We start from the raw sequence: 16,569 nt of genomic DNA, 5'->3' as shown, positions 1-16,569 counted from the left end.
ATCGTAATCAAGTTTAAACTATAATGCTGGGTGATCTTCAACTCGTATGGCTGCACATGATTTCATTAAAACCATTTCCAACTATAAAAACGTTACATCGTCCATCTTTGAAAGTGGATAGAAAATAGGTTTAGGAAAAACAAATTATTAGAATCCCGGAATCATTTACCTAAGTAACAACGCTTTCTTCTTATTTGTAATCAATGGATGCTTGTAACAGGCACATCCTTAACTAAACTCACACACGCAACCTTGATTTGAACTCGCACATTTGCTGTTGATAATCTGTCTTGGCACGAACCAGGAGGTTATATAACCTCCTTGGCACGAAGAACGAAATACAGAGTGTCACGTCCAGCATGTCAGTCTTTTGATATACTAGGCCTCTATGAGGGGTTATGGACAGTAGAATTCGGCAAAGATACGAGAAGAGTCATCCTGCGGTATGGGTACCATTCCCTATTTAAACCCGTGAGTACTGCGTGGGCAAGTGATACCATGTTATGGCCAAACTCCCCTGAAAATTATTTTCCATATAACGATAGCCAGCGAAGATAAAGACTGGCAATTATGTAAATGTCCAACAAAGAAAATTTGGCTTATTTTCATGTAGGATGACAAACCGATTGAGACAATCATTTCCATTGACAATGTGTTTTTCTTTGATTTAATAGTATTTGCTGCTAGATAGTAAAAAGCAGGTCCTTATTTTTACCTAGAGTAGACACAGCTATAGAACTAAAAAGACCTGAACACAGAATAAAAAGACTCTTTTTACACAACCAAGAGATTTATTCCACAGACGTTTCGTGTGTAAAAAGAGTCTTTTTGTTCAGTGACTTACCAACCTGGTGAAACTGTGCACGGAGACTTGAACACAGTTTGGCCCCGCTCCAGATATGGTTACAGCCAAACGTTTTACCATCAGAATGATAAACCCCACGCTTCTGATTCGTATGTATGTATGTATGTAATGGTAAAAAAACACAACACTCAATAAAAATGAATGATTTAAGCGGCTAATAGGTAATCGTGCGTAACTTGAAGTCTAGCTCCAGAACCGAGAAGGGGTGAAAACAGTTTGGCATTATTCCAGATGCACTTACGATTCACAATGGCACTTATAAACCCTACACTTTTCCTTTGTACATAACAGTAAAACACACCACACTCGATAAAAGCGACGGCTAAAGTATGGGTAATAGATAACCATAGGTAACATCCCAATTTCCAGAACCGAGAAAGGTTGAAACAATTTGGCATTACTCCAGATACCCTTACGACTAACGTTAAACGTTTCACAATAACATTTATAAACCCTACACTTTTCCTTTGTGTATAACAATAAAACACACCACACTCGATAAAAGCGACGGCTAAAGTATGGGTAATAGATAACCATAGGTAACATCCCAATTTCCAGAACCGAGAAAGGTTGAAACAATTTGGCATTACTCCAGATACCCTTACGACCAACGTTGAACGCTTCACAATGGTACTTATAAACCGCACACTTTCCCTTTGTGTATAACAATAAAACACACCACACTCGATAAAAACGACCGCTGAATAATTTATGAAAGAGAATAACGCACCACGTGCGTACACCTGCGACCTCGCCTCACAGCATTCTGGGAACTTTCGCTTTCAAAATGGCTGCCCCCAATGCTAGAATGACAATATCATTTCTCTTACTCGCGTCTTTTTCTTGGCATGTATTCTGCTCCGCAGTCGACGCTGATGTAGAAAGACTACGAAATGAAACCACGCGGAATCATCAGCGGTTTTTGAGGCATTTGGAGGATATTTTCCAGCATCCTAGTGAAGACTGTCCGCCGGATCTCAAATATGACGGGTCCTACGTCGAGCACAAGACATGCGAAAACTGGGTCCTACAGACCTTCAGGAAAACCGTGTTCGACGTGCAACTCGTGGACGTCATCGCAAAGAAATGTGGCACGAATTTCAGGCAGTGTTTTGACGAGAACGCGGATGTGAGGGAGAAATTGCGAGCCCGTCTCGCGACCACACGGGGGCTGTACGGACAGTACTGTGCCAAAAAATGGTGCGTGGATTTTCTCCTGAAATATCAGAAGCAGTGTTCGCCAGTGGTAAGTGATACGCTTTATTCACTTTCAAAAATCCTCAATAATATAGCTGCTATAATAGACTGTATGAAAAATGTTCTAAGCACAACGGCGTAATAAAAGAAATAATTGCGAATGGTTTTTAACAAGTGCGTGTTTTATACACAGATAATGTGTACCGTTACAAGTATCTGGTTTCTGTTCATAAAAACAAAGAAAGGATGACTGTACTAATCATTATTCCTCCTGCGTCAGTGGTCGCCCGTTGAATTATAATGACCAGATCAGACGAATGATTTTGGCGCATCGTTTTCCGTAGGGAATTGAATAATAAGCAGGCACAGCGTGTTTTCCCCAAAGGACGCTGACGTCATTGTAAAATTAGTCCAACATATACACAAGGCGGGTATCGTCACCGTTACCGTGACAACTGATTCAATAGAAGCCGAAATTTGATCCAAAGTAACAAAAACAACCGACGTCATGAACCCGTCTGTGGGAAAATTAGGACGTATTGGCGGAAAATGTTTTGATTTCGGCAGCAGTCGTTTGGTAGATTTTGGAATGAAAACAAAACGCCTGTTACCAAAAGCAGTAGTCTATTTCTCTGAAGGTAGTTCTAATAATGAAAAATGAAGAAGAATTTTATCATTAAAAGTGGTAAAGTTGAAAATTGTGAGTAGCTTGTGTGTACTGTGCACATGTTGTTCTGTAAGCAACCCTGTCCCTGGTGCTGAATTAGTAGTTACAACAACCAGAGCAACAATGCAGCAATTTTCTCAAAGATACACAAAAGCAAGCAGGCTTACAAGGCAATTCTCAAATGCTGAAATGCAGTAACAATATGACCTCTTGAATTTGACATCAATGAGACACAGTGTCTTTTTGTATATTTCAACTATAAAACCAAAGCTGCTACACTGTTGTTTATTGCTATAACGTTAGTTTTGTTTGGGTAATTCCTATAAAGATGTTTCAGAGCTGAGATAAAAAAGAAACACATGAAACCTACAATTTGCATATACTGTTTTGATATTGCATTTAAAAAATGCAATTTAGCAAGATTAAAGAGTACAGGCTCCATATCATGAATCACAGATTACAGGAATTTAGTATTTAAGCCCTACGGGGTAAGTAATGATTGATCTTTCCACTTAGTAAACTGCAGGTACAAAATCCCCTGCATAAAACCTTGTACTGCTAATTGAACCTGTAGGAAAAAGGGTGCGTACATCATTACTTATCTGTAGCAGCACACATGTGACCTCTCACAAGAAATGTTGACCCACATTTATGACTAAATATTCCATTCATAGCAACTGCCAGAAATACAGTGTTAGTCTAATCTATCATATTGGTGGCTTTCATTTAAGAATATTGTTCTTGTTGTAGAATGGTGCCACTACATAGCTATGATGTGTACAGAGAATATAAATTGTATATAAATACTGGTACAAAACTTCATATAATGAATCAGATACCGTCATCGCTTCCTCTACAATATAACATAATAAAAGTCTATTGTAGTAATACTGCATCACTGTGACCCCAATTACAGCTTATGTATAACCACCCTTTGGTGTAACACATCAACAGTTACTAAAGCGTTACATAAAAATAGGTCAAGCCTGTCTCCTTATGTTGTTGACCAAATACATGTACATGTATATGGGAGTCAACAAGCCACATCACAGGGTAGAGGGTTGTGAGTGATGTCCCAGGTTAAGGCCTGAGACAAAAACAATCAATACCCACTTGGCCAGCACGTCTAGAACTGTTAACAAGATAGGGGCTTTAACGTCTGCCTTAGAACAGAATGCATCATGCAACACATATATCAAGCACTTTGATAATGTGAGATAGCTCATTCAGAATATTTTTCCTCCTCTCTGGCTGAAGACTTGAAGACAATTGTAGACGAGAAGCTTCTGGAGTTAACCACAATAGTGCACCAGTCCTGCACGTCTAGGACTGTTAACAAGATAGGGGCCTTAAACTTTGGCCTTAGAACAGAATGCATCATGCAACACATAAGCACTTTGATAATGTGAGGTCGCTCATTCAAAATATTTTTCCTCCTCTCAGGCTGAGGACTTGAAAACAATCGTGGACGAGAAGCTTCTTGAGTTCACGACCATCGTGCATCAGTCCTGTATATTATTTGTTTAGTATTTGAGTTAAATCAGAAAGCTTCTCTTTTCCTTCTTTCAGGCTGAAAACTTGAAGATAATTATAGATAAGAAGCTAATGAGTTGACCACCCTAGCAGACCTGTTCTGTGTGTGATTGATAGGTCAATTCAAACTGTCTCTTTTTTTCTGTCAGGCTGAAGACTTGAAGACAATCGTGGACGAGAAGCTTCTGGAGTTCACAACTATCGTGGACCTGTCCTGCAGTGAGCAGACAGATGCTGCCAGCAGGCCGTGTGGAGACCTGTATCAGCTGTACAGACTCGCGCTGGCAGCCAGTCAGGCCAAGAACCCGGACACCTGGGCAGACTTCAGGGCCAGGGTAGGTGTTGAATAGTTTTTTGTTTGTGTACCTATATAGCTGGTATAACCCCCCTTCAGTGTAATACACCAGCTTCTGTATCTGTATAACCTGGTACCGGTATAACCCCCTTCAGGGCCAGGGTAGGTGTGGAAGAGTTGTTTTTGTTTGTTTGTTTGTATTGCACAGCTGGTATCTGGCATCTGTATCTATATAGCCGGTATAACCCCCCTTCAGCATAACAGAAGCTTCTGTATCTGTATAACCAGCATAACCCCCCTTCAGGGCCAGGATAGGTGTATCAGGGTTTTGTTTTTTCCTCCACGAGAAGTGGAGGTTTTGTTTGTATTGTATAGCTGGTAAGCACACCTGGACCTTTCCTGTAATAATTTTCTAAACATCTATTATGTTGTGTTTTAATTCAGATCAACTCATCAGCACAGAGCGGATGTCCCAAGAACTTTCCACAGGTAAGACTGATATAAGTGAATTACTGTAAATGCAGAAATATTTGCGGGGATTTTATTTTGCAGTAGTGAGAAAATGGAGTGTTCGTGGTGGTTTTGAGTTTGCGTTTGAAACATTAGTAGCTCAATGGAATGGCTTTTTGTGGTGGTGTTGAGAGTTCACAGCAAAAACCGCAAACACAAAACCACCGTGAACATTTCTGCATTTACAGTAACAAATTCAGACTCACAAACCTGCACAGGGAGGATGAGTGTCAAGTCAATCAATGTTTAGTACATTTAGATATGATGCATGTAGGGACATAGCACATTGTTACAATGATTAATAGGAATCATTTTGATAGCAATATTTTCTCCTTAATTTAGGGATGGAGTTTGAGGACAGATATGCTGGGATGCTGTGTCAACCAAACAATCAACACCCTTATCAAGTAAGCACTCTGTAATTGCTTATACTTCATATCCATATAGAAGGTATTTTGTATAGCTTCCTTCCCAGTGTTTATCTCTGCAAAAAGCATAGTCTAGTACTGTAAATCAATTTTATGTTTGCTACAAGCAAATTTCTGAATAAGAACAGAGGGATGGGTCCTGGATAGATTTATATGAAACATTCCTTTTCCCATCCAACTGCAAATTTAAGAGCTTGATTTAATCTGCAGTAAATGACTCAACACTTGTTACCTTCGGCAAGAAGGTTATACTTTTGAGTGTGAGTGTGTGTGTGTGTGTGTGTGTGTGTGTGTGTGTGTATGTGTGTGTATGTGTGTGTGTGTGTGTGTGTGTGTTTGTGTGTGTGTACATGTTCATATTTAGTATGTGGGTAGGTCTTAATGAGACCCCAAAATGATTACATTTTAAGCCCAAAAATGATTATATTTTTTGTGGTACTGCAGCGGGGCATTGCAGTTTTGATATCTCTTTCACATTGTAGGTACCAAGGCCTGTGGTACAAGTCAGTGGTGCAGGACACTCTGCAGAAGTGTAACACCTCGGTACCAGCAGACTGTAGTACCTCACCAAAGAAGGTTAGTACATACTAGGTCCCTGGGTAGTGTAGCCCAACTGGTAGTAGCCTCACAGTTGAGCTCCAAGTTGGTAACTGGGAGACCTTGGTTCAAATCGGGGAAGGGCATCCTGGTTGGAGCTGCATTCATCTTTTGGAAGGGACGTAAAGTGGGGGTTCCGTGATCGAGGAGGTGCCTCGATCACATCAAAAGGCGTTAAATTTTTAAAATTGTTTCTAAAGATCTTATACGTCAAAGTGTAGGTAGCCGAGAATGGGACACAGGCAAGAGGCTATAGGCTATATATTTCTGTACAGAAGGCAAAGTACTTACCAGGCCCTGGCTCTTTCTGTCAGTCATCTTATCCTTCTCAAGTTAAAATCACCCAAACCTTATGTCATGTGACCTGAGCGGAAGTGGTCTATGAGTGCTAATGTCAATTATCATCCCAGATGTGTTCTATTCTTATGTTCTTACCGCCTTAGATGGGAGAGCCGGAAAGAATACGACAGAAGTCCAAAGTGGTGTAAGATGAACTCTTTTATTCATGACAATTAGTTGGGTCAGGGGTTAGGAGTTGGGGGTGGATCAGTAACTAGAACAATATGAACTTCCATTGTCTGTTGCTGTTAATGTCCAGGTGAAGTCCGTTTACCCCAGCGGCATCAGGTTCAACACCGTGGTGGGCATCAAGTCATCTTGATTTAGTTGCGTTATTAGTTACTTGCAACTCGTACTTATTTGTTTTCTTGCTTTGTTTCTGTCCAGGTTAAGTCAGTCTATCCCAGCGGCGTCAGGTTCAACACCGTCGTCGGCATCATTGCCGCGTCGGTCATCTGCGTCGTCGGACTGTTCGTCTTTGTGCGTGCAGTTTACACCAAGATCCGCAAGGGGGAGTACGAGAGGGAGGACGTGCGGTACTCTGAGATCCTGATAACGGACGACGACGATGAGATGGGGGATGGGGAGGATGAGGAGGAGGAGGTAGATGAATGATGCTGGCGGTCCATAGTCTCCTAGCCTGGTATCCATCCTATCCTGTTCAGGCCACATCAATTTGATTTATTGGTTCTTCTATTTAAAAAAAAAATATGCCTGGCTGGAATAATGTGATGAAAACAAAGCTCTGGCACCCATTAACAGAAAATGGTTGCCAATTGAATATTTGCCAAATTCTTACAGAGTTGTACCGTTGGCTGGAATACATCCAATTCTAGCTCCATTCACTCCTTTGATCACTTTCCTGCAAAAAACTGTAAATGGAGAAATGTTCGCGGTGGTTTTAAGTTCGCGGTGAAACGGTCGTTGTTAAAACCGCGAACATAAAACCACCTCAAACATTTCTGTATTTACAGTATTTTGCATGGAAGCTATCAGAGAAGTGAGCCAGAGAAAGACTAGAATAGATTCCAGGCTATATAGATAGTTTCAATGTTCTTTCAAATCTGCCAAATTTACAGAATGATGTGATAGATAGTTGCCATAGTTGAATAGCATTATCACGTTCAAAAATCAATGGTTAACAGTAACAACGAGATGTTTCATTGCTGACATTTTGGTCGTCCCTATGCTATCTTCCTCAGGGCATACTGACTGGTTCTACTTTAGTCATGAACCGTGATGAGGGGGGATACAAGCTAAGTCATGTTTGGGACTACAGTATTGCCCCGAGGAAGACAGCAGAATATATGCCATAGTTGAAATGTATGGTGCAAAGTCTTTGGTAAAATGTTAAACTTTATAACCTAGACCATCCATGCATTGTACAGTGTTAAAGTTAAGTTAAAGTCCTTCCCACAACAGACGGTGCCCATCTCCGTTTCAGTAGCCCTTGGGCCACACAACAATTGTACAGTGTACCTTTGGGATTCTACTTAAGATCATCTTAAGACTTGATTTATTCAAGTCTCAAAAGAAATCACATTCTCAAGGGCCATCCAAACTGTCCAACTTTCTGCATTGGTTCCTGTAAGAAGTCACATAAATGAAATTCCTTGTGATGACTTAGACTAAAATGAGGCAGTACTTAATATTTCCATTCAATGAATATGAAAATCTCTATAGCTTTGTAGTATACTAGAATAAATACAAAGTTGGTTTAACCATTTGTCATCAATATGTGCAATGTACTCTACATATTATAGTGATTCAGAATATTACTAAAGGCATTTTATCTCGAGCGAATTTATTATTTTAATTTTTTTAATGCTTATTTATTTACATTTATTTGTAACACTGGAAACAGAATCAACCTGCAGAGAATAGTTACTATAAGATTCAATAAGGAAAATTATTAGTCTATACATGTCTACCCATGTAGAATTCAATTTCAAATCTTATCCCTATCATCACATCTTTTAAGAACTTCTAGCTTACCGTGTAAAAATTAATACATATTCTTGTAAATCTTTTTGCTGTCAAAGAGGAGAAAGTACAATTTGTCTAGCTTGTGGCTAACTGAGGATCACACTTAATGTTTGAGAACTTCGATTTCAAGTGTAGAAAATAGTATATTTGACAATTTTAAATAGTAGACCTCTTGTTGACTGCATTGGTAAAACAGTACTTCCTGTCTAAACTGTCTGATGCCAAAACAAAACTGTGTCAAATCATTTGCAGTAAGCAGTTATTATGATAATAGTCTTTATTGCATATTCCTGCCCAGATGGGCTATATGCACAGATGACCACACATGGTCTAGAAGATGTAAAAGGTAAAACATGAAAGTTTACCTTTAACCCAATATTTTCTTCTAAAGTACTTATAAGTACATGTACAATCGTGTGCTAGCAGCAAATAAGGCATTGAAAGTGTTGACATCATCAAGTAATGTAAAAGTTGATATATTGAATTGTTGACAGCACTATAATAACGATATTTACAATTAATTTCACATCTTGCTACCTCCTCATGATAACGACGGAAGCTACATGTTTCAAATCATATTCTGTCTTTGATTATTAGGTGGGGAGTCATATAGTAAATATTGCATTTCAAAGAGTTGATAATACAGAAAATATGCACAACATTCATAATGTTCAACAACAAGACGGCGTATTAGAAGCTTTGAATTGTGCTCGAGATATTTATGTAGATATGTAAAAAACATTGTATAAGCAAGTCCATTTGCAATAAGTCATTTTGGTTATTGTTTTTGCAAGGTAGTATGATAGCTACTAGGGGTGGGTACCGGTACAAACAATTCAGGTCCGGTCCAGGTCCTGGTCCAGAGGGTCAGGTCCAGGTCCGGACCTGTACCTGTACCTGATTATAGTAGTGTCGCAGTACATCATATTTTGGAGAGCGAGACACACGCAAAAGTCTCCAAACGTCATGTCTGGAACGATATAATTTCTTAGGTTTGCACTTTGTCTCAAAATTATAATTATACTCTTCTCGCCGTCTGTTTACTAATCCTTTAAGTGTTTCTAGGTATGATTCACAGCTAACGTCTTCGAAAACGAAGTTAAATCTGCTGTTTTGTATTTTCTTAGACTAGTTATGTGGCCGCCTTGTACTATGAATTTTCTAATCGGTCCATAGGCCGGTCCACTGATTTTATACGGACCGGTTTTTTTGGACCGGTCCATTAAGAAATACCGGTTTTGTACCGGTACACGGTACCGGTACCCACCCCTAATAGCTACCTTTAACATATGTATTGTGTAGTTTGTTGATTGACCTTGTACTTTTAACTTAAACTTTGCCAGATCTGAATAATAAATAGTGTGTAAATCTTGAAACTTCAGGTCTAAAAAAGGTAACATTGCAGTTATTGCATCGGCCAAAGTCCTGTGAACAATCATGACAAGTGTTATGTGATTATGTGTACTGTTACAGCTTTGCAGCCTATTGAAGGGTGGCTGAGGATTTTTGGGATGTTATTGAAAAAAAACCTTTCTTAAGCTTTATAAACCGTCCTCAACCTTCTTTTTTTTTCAGGCAGTACCTTATAGCAAGGTGATAATTTATGCAAATTAGTATGACGTCATGATTACGTCATCAAGATTTACAAGGCCAGGCCATTTTTAGAAAAAAAGGCTCTCCTTGGCTTGTACTACGATGTTTATTGATATAACTTTGCAGGAATGTACATAATAGTAATACAAGAATTATGCGTGTCAACGAGTATATTTTGAAATGACGATTTTTGGCGAATTTTTAAAAACAAATTTCTTTAAAAATTCGCAAAAAATTCAATAACATCCCAAAAATCCTCAGCCACCCTTCAATAGTATTCTAAGTCATTGACTTTTGTCTAACACCAGTGTGCTCACATCAGCAAATTACAGAAAACTGTACCAAGAATGTGTCATGTTGAAGTCATGCTTCGTTCAATAAATAGAATTTCTTATGTCTATGTGGATCTCAATAGAATCTCTTACAACTGCTTCCAAACCCTAGTCATAACTTTCTTCATCATTTGTTAGTTCTAACGCACGTCTATGAACCCCTACTAGTTTGGTTAGTGAACACCATGCATTGTACGCTCCCCACGCACGGTTGCAAGTTAATGGAAACCTTCAGTTGTATTTTCAATGTCTGAGCAATCAGATGTAAAAAAAAAATCGACCCTCCAGCTAGACAAATTGTCACACTATAATGTACAAGGCTGCACGGACACTTACACGTTTTCATTTCGTCTCACATTTGGCACCATTTGTTCCATATACATAATGAATATGGAACAAATAGTGCCAAATATTAGGCCTTCCTCTGTCGCATCATAGCACAAGAGATCTAGAAGGGCTGAACAGGTCCAGCTTCGGTACATGTATACTGGGGTGCAGGTTTGGTGAGATCGTGTTTGTAATGGCTGTAAAGTGGATGGTGAAGTTCTATCTAGTGCTGGTTGTACGTCTGGTAGTGCCGTGTGTAGAGGCAGGGGACTGGCAACACTGTCAGAAGGTATCACCTGAGAGATGTAGTGTTGGTGACAGTCGTAATAGCGGATCAAAGTATCGGTATGACATTAGCGTGTATGAGTCCAGGTGGAACAAAGATCGACAACTTTTCAGTGGTACTTACAGAGGGCCCTTTAACAACATCCATATGTATCCAATCTTCATGTCCTGTTATGAGTGTACAGGTAACAAAAGTGCGTCAGCGAGCTCTGTTACAGGGGACGTCCAGAGTGTCACTTTGAGTCCCTCCCAAAAAGACGTCACCAAGCTTGTGATAGTTGATCATAATGTTGGTACCCTGACTGCAGGTGACACCACTTCTCTCTCAAAGCTACCATGCGGTGAAGATTGTAGTGTATGGCTTGTAAACTGTAACATAACGACCATAGAGGTAGGCGCGCTTGCTAAGCTACCACAGGTGAAAACCCTGGTCATCTGGCGGAGCAACCTTCAGACCCTGAGAAGCGGCACGTTTGAGGGGATGGAAAGACTTGAGGAACTGCTGCTGTTGGGCAACAACATAACCTGTCTGAAGGTAAGACTACAGCATGCACTCATTGTGTAAAATATCATGTGAGACCTAGCATGATCGGCTACTGATACAGTTTATTACTTTATGTTGACAAGTAACTCTACATTTCTCATGAATGATATCTATATCATAATATTACATTCAGAAATTAGAATTATCATTCTCAAATCATAATTATAACCGGCGCAAGCTATATATGGGCGGTGAGGGGTGAACTCTAGCCTCTACCAGGCTCCACGGATCGCTGGGAAAATAGTAGAAATTCTCCAAATACAGTGAATTGTATGAAGGGAGACGGCTACGGAGAGAGGGTCCAATGTGCAATAACTGCGCCTGTGAATGAAACCCTCCATGGCCAAATATTCTCCCTATAGCCGGCGCGTTTAGTCTGGTAAAGACTAGTTGAACTCTTCTGTTTTCCCAAATGGTCTAAAAGCACCACTTTTACATGACAGGCTGGTGCCTTCGACGGGTTGTCCCTGCTGGAGTACCTCTACCTCGTGGACAACCAACTCCTGACGATGGCACCCGACATGCTGCGTGGACTACGGCTGGCCTGGCTGGACGTAAGTGCTAATCGTGTTTCCTACATAGCGCCTGGGGTACTGCAGGAAACGCGGTCTGTACGACATGTCTATATAGTTGCGAACAAACTTCAGTCAGTCAGCGTGGGCATGTTTGCTGATCTTGTGCAAATGAAGTTGTTGAATTTGCAGTGTAACGAAATCTCCAGCATTGCAGACGGCGCGTTTGACTCAAATAAACATTGAACTTAGCAGGCAACAAGCTGACTTTTCTGTCAGGGCTTTGGTTCAAATCACCAGAAGCGCATGTGCATGTGAATGTGGATGGAAACTCCATAGCCGCTGTCTATGTAGGGAGGAGAGAGGCGTGGCTGAATCTTTTATTGCCAAACAATCCCCTGCGCTGCACGTGTGCAAACATTGATTTGTATGAACATCTGTGGACGCGCTGGAAATCAGCTGGGGGACCTCCTCCTCGGAATGCTAAGATGGTCCTTCAGACAGGGTGTCCCGCTTCGTCCATGATGGAAAGTCCTCCTGTCCAGGTTAACGTCAGCGCCCTATCCTGCCCGCCACCGTTTGTGGAGATTGAACACGTAGAAGAAGAAAATGTTCAGTTCCAAAAATACAAAGCTTTTGGTCACGTGTACTGGGAGGACCTGCCGCAAGTGTCCTGGACCTTTGGCAATGGATCAAAATACTCAATTAACATAACGTACAACACAAATACAAAGACACAAGCCAGTCTGGCAATAGGCAACCTAACTGTAAGAGTGGTGACACATATAAAAGCTGAAGGGTGGATAAAATGTAAGGGGCCAGAAAACAAAATGGGGGAAACTCAGGGATCCAGGAAGCAGGAAAAATGTTCCAACTACATGGGGAAGTCCAGCTTCACCCTTTGCCTCATCACTACCAGAAACCTCACTTTCTGGTCTTTCTGGAATCTCAGCTGTTCGGCTGTCACAGAAATCGGTACTTATACTGCCTACTTTGACGGGAGGGAGGGCTTACAAGTCTCACAATCTCCCACCACAGCAAAGTCCCTAACGCCAAACACCCACATACAACCAACAATCCACCTACAACCAACATCCTTCACACAGCCACTGTCCACACCCTGGTCCTCAGTGGTCTGGGTTCGGTGCGACCAAAGCAAGAAGTACGTATCCGAGTCTGTATGGCCGATTGCGCTCGCATCTTTGGCGGCAGTGCTGTTGGTACTCACGAGGGTAGCACGGAAGTATACTATCGGGGTCAAATGGGTAGCAAGGCGAGAAAACAATGCAGCAGAACAGGCACCAGTGCCTCGGGAAGGCTTGGCACGCGTGCCTTCTAGGTCGAGCGCGATCGTTCCTTATGCCGTAGCCTATGACCACACAGGTGAAAACAGTGTCGACCCAGATGAACAGATTGCCCCCTATGCCACAACGTCTGATGAGATCACGCCGTACGCTGAAGGTCACCTCCGCGACCACGACAGTTTGTGTGAGTCAGACGCTTCGGACTCTTCAGAAATCGTTCCTTACGGGGTGAGCAAGCTTTGTGACAAGTATGGCAGTGGTGACCGCACAGAAACCCGAGATAACACGCCCGAGGCGTATAGAAGCGACAGTGAGTCTAGTGAGGGCCCCGTTTCCAAAATGTATGGCAAAGATGAACATTCCTAAATGACTCTAAGTAGTTCAGGGTCATCGCTGATCAGCGAACACTTTCGCCCCTGCCAAACTCCAACGGTACTTACAGTAGTCATCGATGTCAGATCTACGGCAACAATTAAATTAATGTTACATCCTGCAACTTTCCTCTGATAGAAACTTAAGCTACAGATTTTAAGGGGTATTCTGTCGATGAATATAAAGTTGGGATTCATGTTGTACATACACTGTACATCTATTCATTTGAAGCTTGCACATCTACTCATTTGAAGCTTGTATTTCAAGGATTTGAGAACTCATGATACAGACAGCATGCACAACATTCATGATGTTCAACAATAAGACATTGTATTCTTTCAGAACTGTTGAATTAAGTGAAAGATAAATAGAAATGTATATACTTGTAAAACCTTGGTTGTATTAGGCCATGTTGATTTGAAACCCCAAAACTGATGCGAGCGTGCGAATAAAAAAAGTTTGAAAAACAAATTGCCTTCATTATGAAATCTACGTGGTCAGGAAGGTTGATCCAATGACTAAACGCACAGAGTTATTATTTTGCAATTTACAGCATACATTTGCTCATTTTGTAGCTGCTTTGCACGATTTACGGTATGGTAGAAAACTTTTTATTCTTTGGACACGGACGAAAATTGATGCGCGCGCGGATGTCATCCATATAATCAAATCAACATGGCCGTACCTTTATCATATACGTGCAGTTGATGTGCGGTTTGTTGATTGACAGCGTACTTTTAACTTCAATTTTGCCAGTCGAATACCACTAGTATACTTAATGTAGTGTGTAAAGCTAGAATCTTTTGGTCTTAATCTGGTATAGTTATAGCATAGTGGCCAAAGTCTTGTAAACAATAGACCAGTTCTATGACACAGAGTTTGTGTGCTATTGTAGAGCTTTGCAGCCGGCCACCGAAAATCATGGGAAACTGTCGAGATGGTTTTATTTCGCAGTTACCTCTCATTGTAGTTCCATTGTAGTTCGTTGGAGGCTGATTAGTCTCCCAGACAGTGGAAAACATTTAGATGTGGGTCAATGATATGTATGTAAACGTGCTACATATGAAAGTCCATTTAAACATGATAAAAATGGCATTTATGAAGCCCGAGAAAATAATGAAGCATTGTTGCTTTGGGAAGTGTCATGCAATCGAAACTCTGCGAGAGGCTGCGAAGTCAAAGAAAATCTTCAGTAGTATATTTCTTCAATGCCTGAGCAACACTGCCAACAGGAAGTCACTAAATCTGTCCCTGACCCTCTAGTTACTAGACAAATTGTCCCTCCACACGGTACAAGGCTACTCTGGCACCAACACGTTTTCATTTCGCCGCTATGAATGCTGAACAAAATATAATGAAAAAATTAGAACTCATTCTGTTCTGTATCTGTATTAATATAGCCAGTATAACCACCATTTGGCGTAACACACCAGTGTCACAGGTACGCGGTGCAGTAACAGCTAAAATCATATCACACCAGATCTTAAAGCTTCGAACAGGTCCAACATCTGTTGACGGGCGTTCTTGTTTTATGAGATCGTGGTATTGTCGTTATGGACGTAAAGTGGGCGTTGGGGTTCTACCTGTTGGCTGTTTGTCTGGTAGTGCCGTGTGTAGAGGCAGGGGACTGGCAACACTGTCAGAAGGTATCACTAGAGAGATGTAGTGTAGGTGACCGTGGAACTAGCAGATCAAAGTACCGGTATGACATTGGCGTGTACAAATCCAGGTGGAACAGAGACCCATATTCTTACAATAGTTATCGAGGGCCTTTCGAAAATATCCTTTTGTATCCAACCTACATGTCCTGTTACAACTGCACAGGTAACGGAAGGGTGTCAGGTAGCTCTGTCATAGGGGAAGTCCAGAGTGTCACTTTGAGTCCCTCCCAACAAGACGTCACCATACTTGTGACAGTTGATCACAATGTCGGTACCCTGACTGCAGGTGACACCACTGCTCTCTCAAAGATACCATGCGGTGAAGATTGTAGGGTATGGCTTGTAAACTGTAACATAACGACCATAGAGGTAGACGCGCTTGCTAAACTGCCACAGGTAAAAATCCTGGTCATCTGGCGGAGCAACCTTCAGACCCTGAGAAGCGGCACGTTTGAGGGGATGGAGAGACTTGAGAAACTGCTGCTGTTGGGCAACAACATCACCTGTCTGGAGGTAAGACTACAGCATGTATGTCCACGTTATCCTGGTATCCAAACCTATTATAGCTCCCGAGTATCTTATGTGCTTTCCGCAAATATTTAGGGAGAGGACAGAAGAGACTATGGAGCTATAATAGGTTTGGGTACCAGGCTATGTCCACCTGTTGTGTAAGATAACTTGTGAGATCTTGAGTGACAGGCTACGGACAAAAGCTTAGTACTTTGTGTTGACGTTATACATTGAAATGAACTACAATTCACTTTACATGTCTCATTTATAGTATCTATATCATGATATTGAGGGATTTAGGACAATTGTCATTCTCAGATGTATCAAGCTATATCTGGGAGGTGAGGCGTGAACTCCTTCTGTTTCCCGATCGTTCTCACAAAGTCTTACTATTACTAAAAACGCCACTTTTACATGGTAGGCTGGTGTGTTTGACGGGTTGCCGCTGCTGCGGTTTCTCTACCTTGTGGACAACCAGATCCTGACGATGGCACCCGACATGTTGCGTGGACTACAGCTGGACTGGCTGGACGTAACTGCAAATTCTATCTGGTACATAGCGCCTGGGGTACTGCAGGGAACGCGGTCTGTACAACGTGTCTACATCGTTGAGAATAAACTTCAGTCAGTCAGTGTAGGCATGTTTGCTGAGCTTAAACAACTGCGAATGCTGTACTTGCAGTTTAACGAAATCTCCAACATTGCAGACGGC

General features: G+C 41.3%; 2 protein-coding genes across 2 annotated transcripts; both read left to right on the top strand.

Annotated features, from left to right (window-relative positions):
• Nucleotides 1-1,541: 1,541 nt before the first annotated feature.
• LOC136447414 (uncharacterized) lies at nt 1,542-6,768 on the top strand. The gene is made up of 6 exons (XM_066446327.1): nt 1,542-2,111; nt 4,412-4,597; nt 5,002-5,046; nt 5,410-5,474; nt 5,978-6,071; nt 6,691-6,768. Exons 1-6 carry the CDS (start codon nt 1,653-1,655, stop codon nt 6,751-6,753), a joined length of 912 nt encoding a protein of 303 aa, XP_066302424.1. The 5' UTR covers nt 1,542-1,652; the 3' UTR covers nt 6,754-6,768.
• Nucleotides 6,769-10,862: 4,094 nt separating this feature from the next.
• On the top strand, nt 10,863-12,256 carry LOC136447103 (chondroadherin-like). Its single transcript, XM_066445795.1, has 4 exons — nt 10,863-10,958; nt 11,346-11,489; nt 11,942-12,052; nt 12,203-12,256. The coding sequence occupies exons 1-4, from the start codon at nt 10,863-10,865 to the stop codon at nt 12,254-12,256; spliced, it is 405 nt and encodes a 134-aa protein (XP_066301892.1).
• The last annotated feature ends 4,313 nt before the right edge of the window (nt 12,257-16,569 follow it).

The sequence above is a fragment of the Branchiostoma lanceolatum genome, chromosome 13, assembly GCF_035083965.1.
Source record: "Branchiostoma lanceolatum isolate klBraLanc5 chromosome 13, klBraLanc5.hap2, whole genome shotgun sequence".
Taxonomy (NCBI): Eukaryota; Metazoa; Chordata; class Leptocardii; order Amphioxiformes; family Branchiostomatidae; genus Branchiostoma; species Branchiostoma lanceolatum.
This window is presented reverse-complemented; position numbering and strand designations above follow the sequence as displayed.

Coding starts and splice junctions, on each gene's coding strand:
- LOC136447103 (XM_066445795.1), top strand. CDS start 10,863: ATGGCTGTAAAGTGGATGGTGAAGTTCTATCTAGTGCTGGTTGTACGT. Junction 10,959..11,345: donor ACTGGCAACACTGTCAGAAG/GTATCACCTGAG, acceptor ACGACCATAGAG/GTAGGCGCGCTTGCTAAGCT. Junction 12,053..12,202: donor TACGGCTGGCCTGGCTGGAC/GTAAGTGCTAAT, acceptor TTGAATTTGCAG/TGTAACGAAATCTCCAGCAT.
- LOC136447414 (XM_066446327.1), top strand. CDS start 1,653: ATGGCTGCCCCCAATGCTAGAATGACAATATCATTTCTCTTACTCGCG. Junction 5,047..5,409: donor GTCCCAAGAACTTTCCACAG/GTAAGACTGATA, acceptor TCCTTAATTTAG/GGATGGAGTTTGAGGACAGA. Junction 5,475..5,977: donor ACAATCAACACCCTTATCAA/GTAAGCACTCTG, acceptor TTCACATTGTAG/GTACCAAGGCCTGTGGTACA.